The 18,392-nt window shown below is 44.3% G+C and overlaps 1 protein-coding gene across 2 annotated transcripts in view; it reads left to right on the top strand.

The window, feature by feature from the left end:
* The first annotated feature begins 77 nt into the window (after nucleotides 1–77).
* Nucleotides 78–18,392, top strand: part of usp48 (ubiquitin specific peptidase 48) — a 30,276-nt gene continuing 11,961 nt past the window's right edge. The window contains exons 1-11 of one of the 2 annotated variants that reach the window (XM_080891313.1): nucleotides 78–1,627; nucleotides 2,193–2,313; nucleotides 2,453–2,594; nucleotides 3,687–3,814; nucleotides 5,033–5,157; nucleotides 7,040–7,148; nucleotides 7,311–7,444; nucleotides 9,568–9,653; nucleotides 10,111–10,290; nucleotides 13,979–14,116; nucleotides 14,226–14,375. In XM_080891313.1, coding sequence (XP_080747439.1) covers nucleotides 1,494–1,627; nucleotides 2,193–2,313; nucleotides 2,453–2,594; nucleotides 3,687–3,814; nucleotides 5,033–5,157; nucleotides 7,040–7,148; nucleotides 7,311–7,444; nucleotides 9,568–9,653; nucleotides 10,111–10,290; nucleotides 13,979–14,116; nucleotides 14,226–14,375 — 1,447 coding nt within the window. In that variant the 5' untranslated portion in view covers nucleotides 78–1,493. The remainder of the gene's footprint in view (nucleotides 1,628–2,192; nucleotides 2,314–2,452; nucleotides 2,595–3,686; nucleotides 3,815–5,032; nucleotides 5,158–7,039; nucleotides 7,149–7,310; nucleotides 7,445–9,567; nucleotides 9,654–10,110; nucleotides 10,291–13,978; nucleotides 14,117–14,225; nucleotides 14,376–18,392) is intronic. The other variant, XM_080891312.1, reaches the window with a different exon arrangement.

Raw genomic sequence — 18,392 nt, 5'->3', positions numbered from 1 at the left:
AACTGATTCACAACAGGGGTAATTAGACAGAGGTACAGTTTCTATCAGATCACTTTTATTGTCACATCACATTACTGGTACACTGGTGCAGCACATGTCAGTGAGATTCTTGTGTGCAAGCTTCACAAACAACAGTGGTGTCCAAAATATAAGAAACATAAAAAATAAATAAATAAAATATAAGAAATATATAAAAAAAAAGCAATGAATGTATGTACAAATAAAAAGAATGCATGCACATATATACATACACATGTGTATATGTGTGTATATACATAAGTATAACACAAGAGTGGATCCTGCAGGAAGTGGTGTGAACAGAGTGTGACTGGATGATCCTCCCTGCTTTCCTCAGGCTCACCTCCAGTTATCCTTTTGGAACACAGCACCATATACTAATATCATTTTATTAGATTAATACAGCACAAGGTTCCGTTTTGCACAGAAACGTCCTACTTTTTACTTTCTTTGACTATTTTTCACAACCTGCACTTTCAGTTTTACTTGAGTAAAAAAGTTAAATCAATACTTTTACCAGAATGTTTTAATAAGCATGTCACCTCCTACTGAAGTATATAATGTCTCTTTTTGGCCACACACACAGACACACACGTATCCCACATTAGCCCCAGGCTAAATAACATCAGTGCCAAACACGTATCGCAGGCTTGACAGGCTTCGGTCCAACTATATTTACAGCGCGTTTCCATCCGGCTGGCTTTTCTATTACATTCAGACAGACAGCGAGAAATTTCAGAATTACAGTATCCGAGGAGTAAACACCGCGTCGACAACACAGGCAGCAGCTTATTGAAGTGAAACTCATAACTGACGCTTTCCCATCATTTGTGCAGAGAGCAGGCCCGTCCGCCGGTGTCCGCGTGTCCCCTCCTCCTCCGAAGAGTAGCGACGTCACATTTTGACGTCGTGTTGATTTTGAGCGGAGAAGTAATTTATTTATAAACTGACGCAAGGGCGCTAAATCTAAAATAAACCGTGAATAAAATGTGAAAATACATAAATACTTTTGGTGAAGCAGCTGCACGTATGAACGGTTCGAGAAATTTGACCTTAACACAATAAACTTGCTACGTTAGCGTCAGAGAGCGTTAAATAGAAAGTACAGAGGAAAATGACTTGCTAGCACAGCCGGTCGGGCTACATTTTAGCTAGCTAGCTAGCTAACCGTAGTAAGAGTGTTGTTTTTCTGGCGTTACCCTGCAAATACTGTTAGTGGTAGTTTGTCGTCTTTTATTAACCCTTCCGTTGTTACGTTGTGGACTCATGGACTTACAACTATGTTCAACAGGGTTATGAGAGAACGCTAGCATTAGCTGGCTACCTGGAGGTTGCTCAAGAAACAAGCCACGGCCAGCGATAACTCCGGCTAGCCGACAGTTTTAGCATTCCTGTTTCCACTTTAGTTAACTTGAGTCTTTTGGGGTTTTTTCGTGTCGTATGTGTGGCAGAGGTTAACGTTACTCCATAGAATTATGGCGCCTCGCGTACAGCTGGAGAAAGCGGCTTGGCGTTGGGTGGAAACTGTGAAACCAGAAGAAATCAGGCAGGAGCATATAGAGCTAGCATATCGAATCAACCTCCCGGCCTGCAAAAGAGGTGCCTGCAGGTACAGTATCAACATTTCTAAACAATGTTTGTTGTGATAGCGCATGTTAGTGAAAATACCCCATTTGTTGAACTACATTATATTCAGATTAGTTAAAGGCTTAATGGTCGGCTGTTCCCTCGCTTGCGGACAAGCATCAAGTCTGTGGAGCAGTTTTATAGACTGTAGGAAAGCTAATGAAGACCCACTCTCGAATTTGACATTGCACAACTTAGCTCAGCCTAGCACACAGACACTTTGCTAGTGTCTTGTTAAGGTCCGCACTGTTTGCTATGGTTGCGCTACAAAAACCATTATTGGTCTCACCCCGTGGCCCCTACCTGGATACAAATATATCTATATTATTGCTAATATATGTGTAATATATCTATATCGTGGCTAAAGCGCTTCTGGATGGATGCAAACTGCATTTCGTTGCCTTGTACCTGTGACATGTGCAATGACAATAAAGTTGAATTCTATTCTAAATGTGTGGGTGGCTGTGTTTGTCAGCTGTGCGTTGTTTAAGAGCAATGTAGCCAAAGTGTGAACCAGTAAAGTTAATAGTATTCATTTGCTTTTCCAGGAGGAACTGCAAAGGGAATCCCAACTGCCTGGTTGGTATTGGTGAACAGGCATGGCTTGGAGAAATTGATGAAAGTGCTTTTCACAGTATCGATGACCCAAATTCAGAACGTCGAGAAAAGGTACTGCAAATGATTTTCTCACATGGCCTTTTTTTGGCTGCCTTGCTTGATGATTGACAGTCCAAGTCCTGGCCACATGTAGAAACAGTATATGTAAAGATAAGGTTATGTCTCTCTGTCTGTCTCTGCCCCTTTCTAGAACACATTTGTTGGGTTGACCAACCTTGGTGCAACATGTTACGTCAACACATTTCTGCAAGTATGGTTCCACAACCTGGAGCTGCGTAGGAGTCTCTATCAGTGCCAAAATTCAAGAGCAGAGGAACATGACACTGAGTCTGGTATAAGTCAAAACTAAATCCTGGGCTGCTTCTGTGTTTTTATTTGTTTTCCAAGTAAACTCGGCAGGTTTTAGCCAGATTTGGAAAGGTGTTGTTGCTTGTTGTACATATAAATAACATAGTACACACGTCGGTATGCAGTAGTTGGCACTTGTTCTTGTGCTTTCATAGATTCCTACTGATACTGGTGGCTGTAGCTCAGGTGGTAGAGCAGGCAGGTCACCTACTAACTGGAAGGTTGGTGGTTCGATCGATCCCAGTCTGTTCCAGTCTGCATGCCAAATATCCTTGGGCGAGATACTACCCCCATGTTGTTCTCCGATGCGTCCATCAGAGTATTAATGTTGTGCGAACGTTAGTTAGAAAGCACTTAGTAACCTATTAGGGAAAAGTGCTTGTGTGATTGGGTGAATGAACAAGTTGTGTAAAGCACTTTGAGTGCTCAGAGTAGAAAAATGCTGTATAAGAACCAGTCCATTTCCCATACTGGTTCCTACCCAAAGTACAAACACAGGGTTGGTTGTTAGATTCTAAATTGGCCGTGTGTGTGATGCAAAAGTGTCCAGAATCAAGCTGTTTGTGAATGTATGAGTAAATGTAACTTTTCTTGTAAAGCACCTGGGTCTTCTACCAATCCCAGTGTTGGAGGATCAATCCCTGGTCCTGCAGTCCTGGTTTCTCTGGTCTGTGTGGTCTGTATCTCGGTCCTTGGGCGAGATACTGAACCCTGAGTTGCCCCAGTTGCACCTCGCGGTGTGAGTGTGTGACAAAAAGACTGATCATTACATGCACCATCACTTCACGGAACAACCAAAACGGAGGAGAATACAGTCATCTCACTCACATTCAGTCTGATGGATGCATTGGAGAGCAGCTTGGGGTATTTGGCAAGCGCACAGCAAAATTCAAACTTTCTTGTGTGAAATGTGAAAGGCCCAATGCTCTGCTGGACTAGTACTCATTTCTACTGTTTTGAATGTATTTTCAAGTAACTGACATAATTTGCTTAAAGCAAAAGTTGACTTTTTATGTTAGCTACTGTGACAGTGCATATACAGTATACTGTGAAGGCTTATCCTCTGTCTATTTCAGATTACGAGCCCCAGTCCATCTGTGAGCATCTACAGTATCTGTTCGCTCTCCTGCAGAATAGCAACAGAAAGTACATCGACCCTTCAGGGCTAGTGAAAGCACTTGGTCTGGACACAGGACAGCAACAGGTACATTCAGTCCCATTTATCTATGTGTCCAAGGAGCCAGGCAAAATGATCTCACAATATCTTTTGAGACAATCTGAAGTTCTTTGTTGCACACTGCTTTTGTTTCAGTCCAGTCTTTGTACCTGAACATTTTCAAAGGAATGTTTGTTAAGCCACTAAACACTGATCTGTGAATCACTCGAGCATTAAAAAGCACACGTAACTTACAGGATGAATCGCTGTTCTGTACACATAACAGAAACTTGGCAAAACTGTATTTTTAGCCATTTTGTTACTAGAAGCCACAGTTGGTTCCCATAAGAGGCATGTACAAATTACATTATAATTGAATAATATCAACACTTAGCAGTAAATCAGGAAGAAAAACCCAGATATAGTCAATTATTGTGCTGTACTTTATGTTTTTAGGTGTTTGGGGTTTTTTAAGGTTTTTTTGTTTTCAAGGTAAGTCACCTCGAGAACTGTGGGCTGTATTACAAAGTCAGGTCAACCAGTGTGCGGCCTGGATTAACTCCCTAACACTGCCAAACTGGATAAACAGTCAAATGAAGCTAGTTATCAGCTAGTTAACCGAAGGTTTCCCCTGTGTGTGGCGTTGACATCATGTGACCAATCTAAAACAGCTACTTCATGGGTCATTGGAGGCTTCCTCCACAGAAAATGTGTCACCTACTCCAGTCAGACATTTTCAGAGAACCGAGGTCACAAAATACAATACTGCTGCAACAAAGCACGTGCAATTAATGCTGCAGAAAGTGGCTGTTCTGTTGATTTAGCAGACAAAATGGTCAGATAAACATTTTAATTCCAGTGAACTAGTTCATGGCCGAGTGTGTATTTTGGTGCTGCTGTTGGCTGCTCATGGCTGCACATCTGAGCTCCACACTTTAAACTGGATCCATTCAAACATTAAAGCGCACTGTTCCATAGATGTGGCCATCGCGTTGGTTTGTTGCAGGTCAAAGTGAAATGAATTTTACTCGTTGAACATTCTTAGTGGGTGTTCTGTGTTTCAGTAGCTGCAGCTCTAGCAGTGCAAAAACGACGAGCAGCCGATTACAAACACGTATACAAATGACACTCAGAGAAAATTTGCCTAAGAGTTGAGAATGTGTTGAAGAATAAAGGTGCTCATAGCAAATATTGGCTTTCAAGCTTGTTAGGAACGTGCACACACTCTGCTTTTTGTCCTACTGACTTCAGAGCCTTTATTTTCAGGATGCCCAGGAGTTCTCGAAGCTGTTCCTGTCCCTGCTGGAGGACACACTGTCCAAACAGAAGAACCCGAACCTGCGGAACGTCATTCAGCAGCAGTTCTGTGGACAGTTCTCCTATGTTACTGTGTAAGGCTTCTTATTACTTACACTTGTTTCAATAGAGTACTGCTGTGTGTGGATTTGTTTTTCACATGTGACATAGTACTAACACGTGTAAATGCTCACCTCAGAGCTCTGCTGTCAAAGCCTGACGCAGATGGAGCTCTGTCTGTGAAGCTGAAGCTCTAAGTGCTTAACGTTTGGAGAACATGTTCTTAGAACATGTTTAGTGTCAGTACAGAACATTACATCACGTTACATTGGTTGGTAGAAACTCAGCATACATACACTTCTTTGCTGAAGATTAAGTTTTCCATCAGTCTGTATCCCTGCTAACCCTTACAGAACTGTAGTTTGAACCCCAACTGTGAGTGAGTTGTTGGGCCTTGGCTCATAAGAACGGTATACAATGGCTTTTCTGACTTTGACACAAAACTACACAGTGATTTGGACACGGCACATTTGTGTGTCAGGCTGGTTCCTGTCAGAATGCAGTGATGAGGAAGACAGGAAGGTCTCCTGTTCCACACAGATGTGCTGCTTGTTTATGTTTACAGTTCTTGGAAAATAGTTCTTTATCTTATGTTTCTGCCGTTTGCTACATAGGAGGGGTTTCACAGGTGTGGCTTAGTGTGTGTGCATATTTATTTCATATTAGAGTTAGCATTTGGACTGCAACGTGAATCATTCAAATGTGCTGAGTAGGGATGGGGATTGATGAGATTTTCATGATTCCGATTCCATTTTCGATTCTGTTTAACGATTCGATTCTTTATCGATTCTCTTTAAAAAAGGAGAACACTTGGAACTGTGTTTTATATCTTCTCTTTGAACAAGATAGAAATTTAGGAGTAACATGGCCTTACAAACCCAACAGTGAGATCTTAAGAGATCCAGCCTGTGGCTCTTCAATGGGGTGTCACAGGGTCCCCAGGAAAAAATATTGTAAATGTAAAATAATAAAATAAATATTCTTCTGTAGCAATAACAAAGTATAACATAAATTATTCTGTAACAATTACACAAGAATATCCAGTAATGTCCCTGCCTACAATTAAACACATTCACTTACTGAAAATCATCTGCTGTGGCAAACGGGTGCAAGCCTTTTACCACAAACTGAGTCACTGCTCGGTGACGTTCGTCTATCCTGGCCTGAAAGGAGACGCTACCGGCAGACTGCAGCGAGAGCTGCCAGCATCTGAGCCAGACTCTGTCTGTCTCTCTCATCATGGTCACTAAATGCACAGTAATGGCAGGTTTGTAATAAGGCAGATCGCACTAACATAATATGCACTGTTGTTGATTATTTACCTGCCGCATTAACGGGAGAGGACGTGCAAACGTTACCGCTGCTGCTGGGTTGAGATTCACGAGTCCGGAGCGGAATTAAAAACACGACATTCATGTAAGGTCATCGCGTGTTTTGTGAGCAAATGCTTTTGCATATTCGCAGTGTTTCCTCCCTTAAATGAAATCTCTACTTTGCAAGTATTGCAAGTTGCCCTGTTGTCATCCGTTCTCGTAAAGTGTAACCAAACTTTTGAGCGTTTGAGCCGCCGTGTTTCCTGCCAGGTAAATGACGCTCCGCAACGTGGTGACGTCATTCGGGGCGACTGGAATCGATAAGGGAATCGTTTGCAAAAATGGCAAACGATTCCAAGGAACTGAAACAGTGGGAACCGGTTCTTGTTGAGAACCGGGTTTCGATACCCATCCCTAGTGCTCAGCAGTTTTATGGTTTTGGTTTGAAGAAGAATGGGATGCTTAGTAAGTATTTAAAAAAAACTGAAAAACTTCAGGACTTTCCCCCCAAACTTTAAAACATTCATCTCAAAAATGACCCAGCTGGCGTTTTTGAGAGTGCATAAAGCAGAGGTGGAAATCTGTTGTTTTGGCTGTTCATCAGGTGTAACCAGTGTGGACGATCATCTGCTCTTCCATCGCGGTTTTACGAGCTAGAGCTGAACATCCAGGGCCACAAGAGCCTGACTGAGTGTGTCACCGAGTTCTTAAAGGTATCTGTCATTCAGCTACACGCAGTTTGTAGATGACATTAGTGAATTAGTTTATTTCAAATCAGAATCAGTCACATGTTAGCATATATTAGATCTGTCCAGTTTGAATTGAATTGCCTTTTAAATGCTCTGACTTTATTTTCCTTGCTCCTCACTCTGCAGGAGGAGAAGCTGGATGGGGAAAACCGCTACTTCTGTGAGACGTGTCAGAGTAAGCAGAATGCCACCCGAAGGATCAAGCTGCACAGCCTTCCTCCAACCCTCAACCTGCAGCTCATGCGCTTTGTCTTCGATAGGTCAGCCATCACTCTGCATTTCTCTGATCTGTAATTTTTATGGTGGTTTCCTTTAAATGGGGGCAGGATATCAACTAAATATTAATATTACATAAAAGTAATCAATTGATTTGGATGTCATTGAATGAATTAAGTACTTAATCTCCTACAACCCAGCTAGAATAGAAGGCAGCAAAGAAGTGGGTAAAGAGAAGCACGGTCGTGGAGTGCACTCGCCAGCCTAAAGAACTCAGTCCTATAGACGATCTGTGATCTGAAGCTTTGAGTTGACAAGGGGCAGCCAAGAAACCTAAAGGATTTAGAGTTTCTATAAAGAGAAGGCTGAGGAAAATGTTTGTGTGCTGCTCACTCATTTTGGATCGCAACAAATGAAAACTTAAGTTTGGTAGATCCTGATCACATTATGCTTTAACAAGTAGGATTATCCATGAAATGCTGAACACAGTTTCACAGGCCGGCCCACTCTTCCACGTTACATCTGTTATGTGTTTTAAACCAAGATGGCACTCACTCATCTTGAGACTTCAGAGTCGAATGGATGATGCTGGAGTAGCTGTGTTCACCTTTTGTACTGTCTCAACTAGAGCTGGGCGATATGAGATTTTTTCATATCACGATATGTTTTTTTCATTTCAGGCGATAACGATATCTATCACGATATAAGCCAAATAACTATATTTGTAAGATTTAAATGTGCCGTTGCTCACAAGTAAAATGTGAAATAATCAGCAGCTTGTTTTTATTTAAATATTTATTTCCCATAATAAGTTCAACAGGGTAAATGTACTTAAGGAACATGAGACTTTTTCAGATAAATAAAGGCAAATATTGCAAACTACACAAAAGGCAGCCGCTAAAGCGTTTAAGTTTCAAAATAGAACAAACGAAACAGACTAATTTGTCAATTCCACTTAGAAACAAAATATTAATTCTAAAAATAAATCTTAGTTTGTTTTACAGAAGAACAGACAAAACTGACTAACTTTTGTCAGTATCAAATAAACTGAGAACTAAAAGGAAATTCTCAATCTCTCCTTGTTGTATAGCTGAGCTTTTCAAACAGTTTTAACAGTTACTTTAGTCTGACAAAAGCCGAATGACGAATTAGCGCTTCCAGTCAGAGACTGAGGCTACGTCCACATGTACACGGGTATTTTTGAAAACGGAGATTTTCCGTTTTCGTTTTAAAAAATAATCCCGTCCACACATAAAGGCAGAAATGAAGGAAAACGCTGCTATGAACATGCCAAAGCAGCAGGTGGCGCTAGATTCCTAACCGTGCAGAAATGTTGGCCAATCAGAAGTCTAGAAGCCTCGGTGGGAAAAAGTAAACAAAGCTGGGGCATAGAAGCAGAACCGAGTCGTATGTGTGGACGGACAGTAACTGTGTGTATATGTAAGCATTTAAACACTGCAGAGAGTACAATTAACAGTATTGTAGAAATTCATTTCACCGAAACAATAACGTGGCGCACAGTGTGACGCGTGCACCAGTTTATTGTATTTCCAGACTTGCTTTCGGCACATTTACAGTGCACGCTACTCTGTTTTTGTCAGACTTGAAATAGCCGAAATACCTTCACACTACGGAACTTCTATGGCTCTTCCGTTCGACAATCTCTCCGGCGTTGGAACCATCATCTGTTTTCTCTTCGGTCACGCTCGGTTGATTTTTCTAGTCGGCACACTCATTTCCTCCATTACGCGCTGGCTCCATTACGCGCTGGCTGCTTCCCAAACAAACACACGTGCGGCTTGGCACTTGTGCTGTATGTAACAAGTCACGCGACGTGACGCTGCGGCTGTGATTGGTTCGGCTCTGCGCTACTTAGTTTGGATTGGCTGACCTTTTTTTTTTTTTTTTTTTTGAGGACAAGAGCGGCGAGGTCTATCGCGATAGCTTAATTTCTCTATCGAGTAAAAGTTATATCGCGATACATATCGTTATCGTTCTGTCGCCCAGCTCTAGTCTCAACTAAAATACATAGCAGTATTAAAATTAATCTTTTTTTTAAATCTCTTAAAGTCACTTTTTTAAGGAAACTAGCTGGAATTAATTAATTAAACTATTTATGTCATTGGTTTCTTCTGCCTTGAGGTCAGACATGTGTTTTCTCCTCCAGACAAACAGGCCACAAGAAGAAGCTCAACTCTTTCATCAGCTTTCCAGAGCAGTTGGACATGGGGCCTTTCCTAGAAGAAAAGCAAGGTATGAGCAGTTTCTCCGTGTGCCACAGAAAGTAGCCGCACCGATTCAACAGCTTGCACTGGCTTGTGGCAGCTATACAACAGGAATGTGGTCCAGCTTATAGATACAACTGTGTCTTGAGGGATTCAGTTACACGTTGACAGCTACATTAGTTCACACCTAGTCATAGCATAGCTCAAATGTGGATTGCACCTATGTATTTGAGGTACCTAAATAAATACATCATCTGTTGTCTGCCAGTTGTTGCACTTTAACAAAGTGACATGTGAAAAAGTTCACTTGCAGCCTGTCTCTAAAGTGGCCCCAGACTCATTGTGTATGTAGACACTGGTAAACTAAAGGGGCCCAGCACAGACCATCTCTGAATCTGGGCTGAGTGATTACATCTCCTGTATGGTTGAGGACGGTCTTACTACCCAGTAACATGAGTTATAATGTTATGTCTCCGTCTCGCCAGATGAGAAATGTGTCTATGAACTGAGCGCAGTGCTGATTCATCGGGGAATCAGTGCCTACTCCGGCCACTACATCGCCCACGTGAAAGATGCTCGTACTGGCGACTGGTACAAATTCAACGATGAGGAAATTGAAAAGATGGAAGGCAAAAAGCTACAGCTTGGTATTGAGGAGGACATTGGTACGTAGTAAGTAGCATGGAAATGGGGGCACTTCAGTAGTACCTTTGTGAAATCCCCATGTAACGTTGTGTTATTGTTGCCAAATATTATTTCTAATGTATAATGTTCTTCCATCCGTCCATTTTCTTCTGCTTACCTGGGTCTGGGCAGAGAAGCCCAGACCTAACCACCTTCTCCAGCTTGTCTGGGGGAGCACCGTGGCATTCCTCGGTAAGCGATTATATCTTACCGAGATTATATATATATATATATATATATATATATATATATATATATATATATATATATATATATATATATATATATATATATATATATAAGAGATTATATCTCTCCAGCGTGTCCTGGATCTGCCTCGTGGTCTCCTCCCAGTGGGACATGTCTGAAACACTTCACCCAGGAGGCATCCTTTTGGTGTGGAGCAGTAGCTGCTCTACTCTGAGCCCTTTTGGATGGCCAAACTCCTGACTCTGTCCCTAAGGGAGGGGCCAGACACCCTTCAGAGGAAGCTCATTTCTGCTTTTTGTATCCACAATCTCGTTCTTCCAGCCACAGCTCATGACCACAGCTGAGGGTAGGGACATAGATCGACCTTTTACACTCAGCTCTCTCTTTATTGTGACGAGCCAGTACAGCATCTGCATCCCTGCAGCTGCAGCACCAGTCTGTCGATCTCCCACTCCTCTCTCCCTGTACTTGTGAACAAGACCGCGCGATACTTAAACTCCTCCACTTGGGGCAGCAACTCATGTCTGACACAGAGTGGGCACTCCACCCTTTTGAGGAGCCTCTATCAATCTTGGAGGTGCCGATTCTCATTCCCGCCGCTTCACACTCGGCTGTGAGCCGCTCCAGTGCGAGCCAGAGGCCATTATGAAAAAAATCCTTGACAAATATTTTTAGTGCTGTCAGCGTTAATGTGACTAACGCAGTTAACAGTTAACCCAACCCATCTGGAGCGCAGACTGAGTCAAAATCCCTGAAAAGTCTCTGTCAACGCATTTCAGACAGTTGGTCCAAAGTTTGTTCATTCTGCGCTCCAGATGGGTTGAGCGCGTTAAAAACTTTAATCATGATGACGGCATTAACGCTGACAGCCCTAACTTTGGAGGGAAATTAGTTTGTCCAGGTGTGGACTTCTGTCTTGTAGACGCCCAAATCAGTCCGTGCATGATTACATTACTCCGCCATTCAAAAGGTCTGCGCATGCGTGAATGTATCGCTCATCATCGATTATTGGACTGACGATTGTCGGTTGGAAAGTTTTTACATATCGCCCCACTCTAGTCCAGTGATCTGTGACCAGGAAGATAACAGAACCTGGGATGCTCCTGTGTCCGAGGTTCAACTAGGGGAGGGAGTCTCCTTTCCAGCATCCTGGCATAGACTTGCACGGGAGGCTGAGGAGAATGATCCCCCCTATAGCTGAAGCTTCTGGTCCCCCTTCTTAAAGATGGGAACCACCACGCAGGTCTGCCAATCCAAATGTACCGCCCCTTATCTCCACGCAACATAAGATAAGATAAGATAGAACTTTATTAATCCCTCGGGTGGGTTCCTCTGGGAAATTCGATTTCCAAAAAAGCACAGCACCGACAGAAGTTACAGAGTTATACACACACATATATATATAAATACAGAGACAATATAAATAAAATATACGAAGGGGATAAATAGAATAAATAGGAATAAAAATAAAAATACAAGTGAATTGCACATTTCAAGTATTGAGTCTATTGCACCGTTGACTATTTACAAAAGTATTGCACAAAAGGTATTGCACAGTGAGGTGAAGAGGCACTACAGCTTAGTTGTTCCCCCCTCCTTTGTCCCCCTGTCTCCCCTCCCTCTCCCCTCCAGAGAGGAGTTAAACAGTCTGATGGCGTGTGGGACAAAGGAGTTTTTAAGTCTGTTAGTTCTTGTCTTGGGGAGAAGCAACCTGTCACTGAACAGACTCTTCTGATTGTTTATGGCCGTGTGCAGAGGATGCCCAGCATTGTTCATAATGTCCATCAGTTTCTTTAATGTCCTTTTCTCTGCCACTGTCACCAGAGTGTCCAGCTTCATGCCGACCACAGAGCTAGCCTTCCTGATCAGTTTCTCCAGCCTGGATGAGTCCCTCTTTGCTGTGCTGCTCCCCCAGCACACCACAGCATAGAAAAGTACTCCAGCAACCACCGACTGGTAAAACATCCTCAGGAGCTTCCTGCAGATGTTAAAAGACCTCAGCCTCCTGAGGAAGTACAGTCGGCTTTGGGCTTTTTTATACAGGTGCTCTGTGTTGCATGACCAGTCCAGTTTATTGTCCACCCACAGCCCGAGGTACTTGTACTTGTTGACCACCTCCACCTCCTCCCCCTCTATCTGAACCGGCAGTGGACCTTCTCTGGACCTCCCAAAGTCCACAACCAGTTCCTTAGTCTTTGAGGTGTTGAGTTGCAGGTGGTTTGTGTGACTCCATGCGACAAAGTTCCTCACCAGACTTCTGTACTCCTCTTCCTGATCATCCCAGATACACCCCATGATGGCTGTGTCGTCTGCAAACTTCTGAATGTGGCATAATTCAGAGTTGTAGCAGAAGTCAGAGGTGTACAGGGTGAAGAGAAGAGGGGACAGCACAGTTCCCTGTGGTGCTCCTGTGCTGCTGACCACAGTGTCAGACGTGATGTCCTTCAGCCTGACGTACTGTGGTCTGTCGGTGAGGTAGTCGGAGATCCAAGCCACCAGGCAGGGGTCCACCTCCATCCTGTTCAGTTTTTCTTGAAGCATACAGGGCCGGATGGTATTAAAGGCACTGGAAAAGTCAAGAAACAGGATCCTGCCTTTTCCCCCATCCAGGTGTGAGTGGGCTCTGTGTAGGAGGTACAGGATGGCATCCTCCACTCCGACACCCGCCTTGTATGCAAACTGTAGTGGGTCCTGGGCATGTTGTACCTGTGGTCGGAGGAGGTTGAGGAAGAGCCGCTCTAGAGTCTTCATAAGATGTGACGTCAGTGCCACCGGTCGGAAGTCATTCATTCAACAGTCAACATTGTGGAGTTGTCAGCCAAGACAGTCCTATAACATCCAGCGCCTTAAGGAGCTCAGGGTGAACGTCATCCAGCCCAGGAACTCTGTTAAACTTGTTTAACAGTGACCTCGCCCCCGGAGATAGTCAAATCGTCCCTCTCGTCCCCAGACTCTGCTTCCACTACAGAAGACATGTCAGTCGGATTAAAGAGCTCCTCGATGTATTCCTTCCACTGCCCAAGAATATCCTCAGTTAAAGCCAGCAGAGCTCCACCCACTCTATACACAATGTGGGTTGAGCACCACTCCTGAGTCGCCTGATGGTTTCCCAGAAACTCTTCAAGGCAGTCAAAGTGTTTTTTCCATGCCCTCTGCGCCACCCAGTGCCACTGCGCCCAGCCGGGCCCATGGCACTGGCCTCCGGGTACCCCAGGCCTGGCTTCAGGGCGGGGCCCCAGACAGAGTGAGCTGTTCACTAGAGTTGTCACTTATAGGGGTGTATAATGTTCTTTACTATTAAAAATGTAAACACAAGGTTCCTAACAACAGTGGACCAGCTTTTTTGTTTGTTTGTTTGTTTGTTTGTTTGTTTTGCAAATGTATTGTCAATTTTACCACCTGAGGGACGTATACACTTTCTTATAGTTGTTTTTCTTCTTTACTCCACTTGTTTCCTAGCTGAGACGGTAAAATCCCAGACAAAAAAACCAAAGTGCAGTAAAGGCTATCACTGCTCCAGAAATGCATACATGCTGGTGTATAAGGTCCAGCAGGAGGAAAGCTCAGGTCCAATCAGGACTAATGTGGAGGTGCCAGGTGTGTCGATTTTGAATTGATTTTTGCATGACCTCTACAATTGGTAAAAACAAATGGAGACCTCTGGGTGATGCATGTCTGATTGTCTTTTCTCTTTTCTGACCAACAGCCTTTCTTCAGAGGTTGGTAGACCAAGACAACCATAAGTTTGAGGAATGGTGCAGTGAGATGACTGACATGAGAAAACAGAGTGTGGATAAGGGCAAGGCTAAGCATGAAGAGGTGAAGGAGCTCTACAAGCTTTTACCCGCAAGAGACGGTCGGTAAAATCATGCCTTAATCATCCACAGTCCACTTAACAGAAACACTTAGAGTGTGCACATGTTTGTTACAGTTCAAAGTATTCTTACATGCACACAGTGTAAACTCTACTTCGTCAGGCTGTTGAGGTATATTATTGGCTCCTCGAGCATCTTCATCCTCTGAAACAACACGATGGAGTCACAAAAAACCATACCACCTTTAGTCTCTGGTGCCACTGTTGGACATATTCCAGCTCTACTGTGTCAGACTGCAGCTGTCAGTATTAGTCTTTATGTTCTGTGTCTATTGCCTAGAAGGTCAACAAAGAAACTCAAGCAGGTGGAGAACTTGTGCTGTGCTGCTAAACAAGGTTTGCTCTTGATAGCTGCAGTCCAAGGCAGTGGAACTGCCTGATTATTTTTGCATTCTTGTTACACAGTGCATGTGACGTGTGAATAATTATTTATGCGTACATGCACACACACAAACACGGCCATGTCAGGCCACGAATAGGATGTGATTTGTTGATCTCACAGTTATTAGTACAACAGATTCCCTCCCTGTACTGTTAAGACACACATGTCTTGGGATATAGCAATGGGTGGTCTGGACGTTGGCATGCTTTATGCGATGGAGCCAATGCAGTGGGCTGTGATCCAAACACAGTGTGAAAGGGTGGCCCAGGAGGTAATAACAGAGTCAACCACCCACCAGCTTGTCAGCACTCCTTTTCAGTCGTGCTGTCCCAGGGTTCCTACTCTGACAGCTTCTGGCTGATTTAACCGGGCGGTCCCACCCCCTCCCCACCCTCAGGAGCAAAACTGCCTACGGCGCTCTATTTGAGGTGTCAGTCTGCAGAATAAAAGGGAAGGAAAAGTTAGGAGTGTGGAGCAGGGGCTTCCCACAGAGAGCCTTCTTCCCCTGCACAAATGCCACCTGGCACCGCTCTGTCCACTGGACCAGATCTGTGGCATCCTTTCGGGTGAGACTGGGGGCTGGTCTGGTCCGTGAAGTTCAGCACGAACCAGCAGTTGTAATCAGCCAGGAACCGTCTCACCTCTTTTTAGGTCTTGTGACATGGTCAGGATGCGACAGTTGTTGTTTTCGCACCTGTGGGTACAACTGCACACCTCCCAAGTGGTTACCCCAGATACTGTACCTTCTTCCATTCAACTTCAAAACTTCTTCGGGTTGCTGGTGAGCCCCGCCTGCCTCAAGTACTCCAGGACTGTGGGCACCTGCTGTACATGCTCCCCCCAGGTGTCACTATGGATGTTAATGTCATTCGCATAGGCAGAATATGCAGCGAGCGGTCCATGAGACATTGGAAGAAGCCTGGCCTCCAAACAAGCCGAATGGAAGTGTGACAAACTGGCCCAGGAGCTTGTTGAGCCGGGGCATGGGATAAGCGTGCGACTCTTCTATCACTCCTATCTTCAGCATTTCAGTTAATTCCTCCTGAACAATTTAACTGTTATGTTCAGGCAGCCTGTAGGGTTATGAACACACCTTCACACCAGGGCACGTTACAGAATAGTGCTCTATGAAACTGGCATATCTGGGCATGGGGGAGAATATATCTGCAAAACACTGTTGCAATGAAAAACACATCCGCTATCTGATCATCACAATGGAGGGAGGAGGTAATGGTGGAAATTGGCATCTCCGGCTCCAGGGCTGGCAAAACAGAACATCTCCCCCACCTTCGTCCCTGGGCACTGTTGACGAACGTCTCCTGGTCGCCCGCACCTGCGACATTCCTGCCCCGATGTACGTGTAGCTCCCGGTGAGTGGGGTCCAGTGTCTGTAGCCGCTGAGACCAATAAAGAAACAGCAGAGAGAGACGGGGTATTCTGTGCAGGCAGTGGTGACCACAGTGGTGTTATCTCCCGGAGCCACCTCCTTGGCACTGGATCCTGACGATGTCCTGCCACCTGTTGTGGCTCCCTAACCGATTGTCTCGCCCGTTACCACGATGTTCCAGTTGGCTGGTCGACATCAGTGGACGCACTCCAATGTGTCTGCCAGGAGTAGGGCTGCTCAATTAATCGAATTTTAATCACGATTACGATCTGGGCTTTCAACGATCATTAAAAATGACTGAGCCGATTATTAGCCCCTCCCTCATTTATCCGCGACACCTTAAAGGCCGGTCCGTGAAAATATTGTCGGGCATAATCCGGTCCGTGGCGCAAAAAAGGTTGGAGACCGCTGATTAAGAGGACCCGAGGGAAGCTCGGAAAGCTAAGCAGGAGTTATTTGGAGAGGAGAGTGACTGCTGTTGGTTGAAAAGAGTTTAAAAACAAAAAACTTCAGTGGTGTTGCACACTATTTTATATTATTTTTTAAAAGTCATTGTTAACCCTTTAAAGCCGGTCAGAGCAGCACGCTCCGTTTTGCGTAACTATTGTTAAATCCCTGTAGAACCTGAACCGTGTAAGCTAGCGCAATAATTTGTTTTGCATATGAAACCGGAGGAGTTGTACTTACATCTGATGCCATCAGCTTGTCCTCGGTCACGGTTTCCTTCCACATAAAGCTTTGCAAAAATTGCATAAAAAGCGCTTGCAGGAACAAAAACATAATATTCCAGAAACACGCTTTGCCGATCCGATCAGCTGTTCGTAACACTTCCCACAGTAAAATGATGCACCTGCTGTTTTCTTTGCAAATTTGCATCATAGGATTGTTTTTTGTTTTTCCTGCAGTATATAAAAATTGCTGTATCTCCAAAATAAAACTATGAAGACACTCAAAATAAATTTCCTGTGGTGGGAAACTATTTTTTGCAACTTTATTGTATTTAAAGTTTTGAGGGATAAACCTCTTAAATTTCTCCAAGTAGAAATATATGTAAACAAAACAAAAGCGATTTTCAATTTTTTTTGTAGTTTATTGCACTTTTTTGCAATTTATGTAATTACTATGCACTTAATGCATACATATTATTAAAATATGGGCTATAACAGTTGTATTGCTGTATAGCAACTTGAAATGCTCCCACAAATGGCACTACAGCATGTAAAAAAATAATATAAGCTCTGGTGGACTTGGTTCTATAGTAGGTCTTAAAGGGTTAAATAAATATCGTCAAATAATCGTGATCTCAATTTCAGTGAAAATAATCGTGATTATCATTTTTGCCATAATCGAGCAGCCCTAGCCAGGAGCCCCTCCATGAACTGCTCAAGCACAGTCCAACTGCCTAGCTTGCTAAGTCGTGCAGCCACCTGGAATAGGCCGGTTCCTCCGGCCACATTAGCGCCTTCCGGAAGCATCAATGGTGGTCCTCTGGGAAGAGCCACAGCCAATCCACTATTGCTCATTGGACGTCTTAGAAGCTGACTTTCGCCGCTGCGGATAGGCTGAGAGCCAAGGCTTGGGCTTTCCCAAAAGGAGTGACAGCAGCCGCAGGACCCACTCCACCTCGGGCTACTAACACACCTCCACTGTGACTCAACAAACCAGAACGCCTGGGGGTCACCCCCCTCCCTGATCCAGTAGAGTCCCACCGGAGCCAGGGGGAGCAGCAGCGGTGCCAAAGGAGGCAGGCCAAGCAGCTAGCCTCTGCAGAAACTGCGTCCAGGATTGGTAAATGGTAAATGGCCTGCATTTGTATAGCGCTTTCTCTAGTCCCCCCTAGGGAGGACTAGGCAACCTTCCGATTACAAGGCGAACTCCCAACTCTTGAACCACGATTCAGCCTGGTCTTGCAGCTTCTCCGTTTGCATCTGCCACATCACCACTTGCTCTTGCTGCAACGTTGCTAGGTCCACCACCGTCTGCACCAGTAATAGGACTGGGTGTGCAGGCTGTGTTCCCACATGCCTGCCTGGGTTTTGGCACCACTGAGACACATGTGTTCTGGGACCCCAGCATCACACACATACAGTCAGGTTTACAGGCCAGTGATCATTTATTTGCAAAGGTGATCTCTGGTGATCTCTTGCAACTTTCCAGCTGCAACGGTGCCAGCCTGCCTTCCCTGGCACTGTGCCTCTGAGCCTGTCGGTTTTTGGTTTTGTTTGTTTAC

Source organism: Rhamphochromis sp. 'chilingali' (assembly GCF_963969265.1).
Source record: "Rhamphochromis sp. 'chilingali' genome assembly, chromosome: 9".
In the NCBI taxonomy this organism is placed as follows: domain Eukaryota; kingdom Metazoa; phylum Chordata; class Actinopteri; order Cichliformes; family Cichlidae; genus Rhamphochromis; species Rhamphochromis sp. 'chilingali'.
The sequence above is the reverse complement of the archived record's forward strand: the minus strand, read 5'-3'. Positions and strand labels throughout refer to the sequence as shown.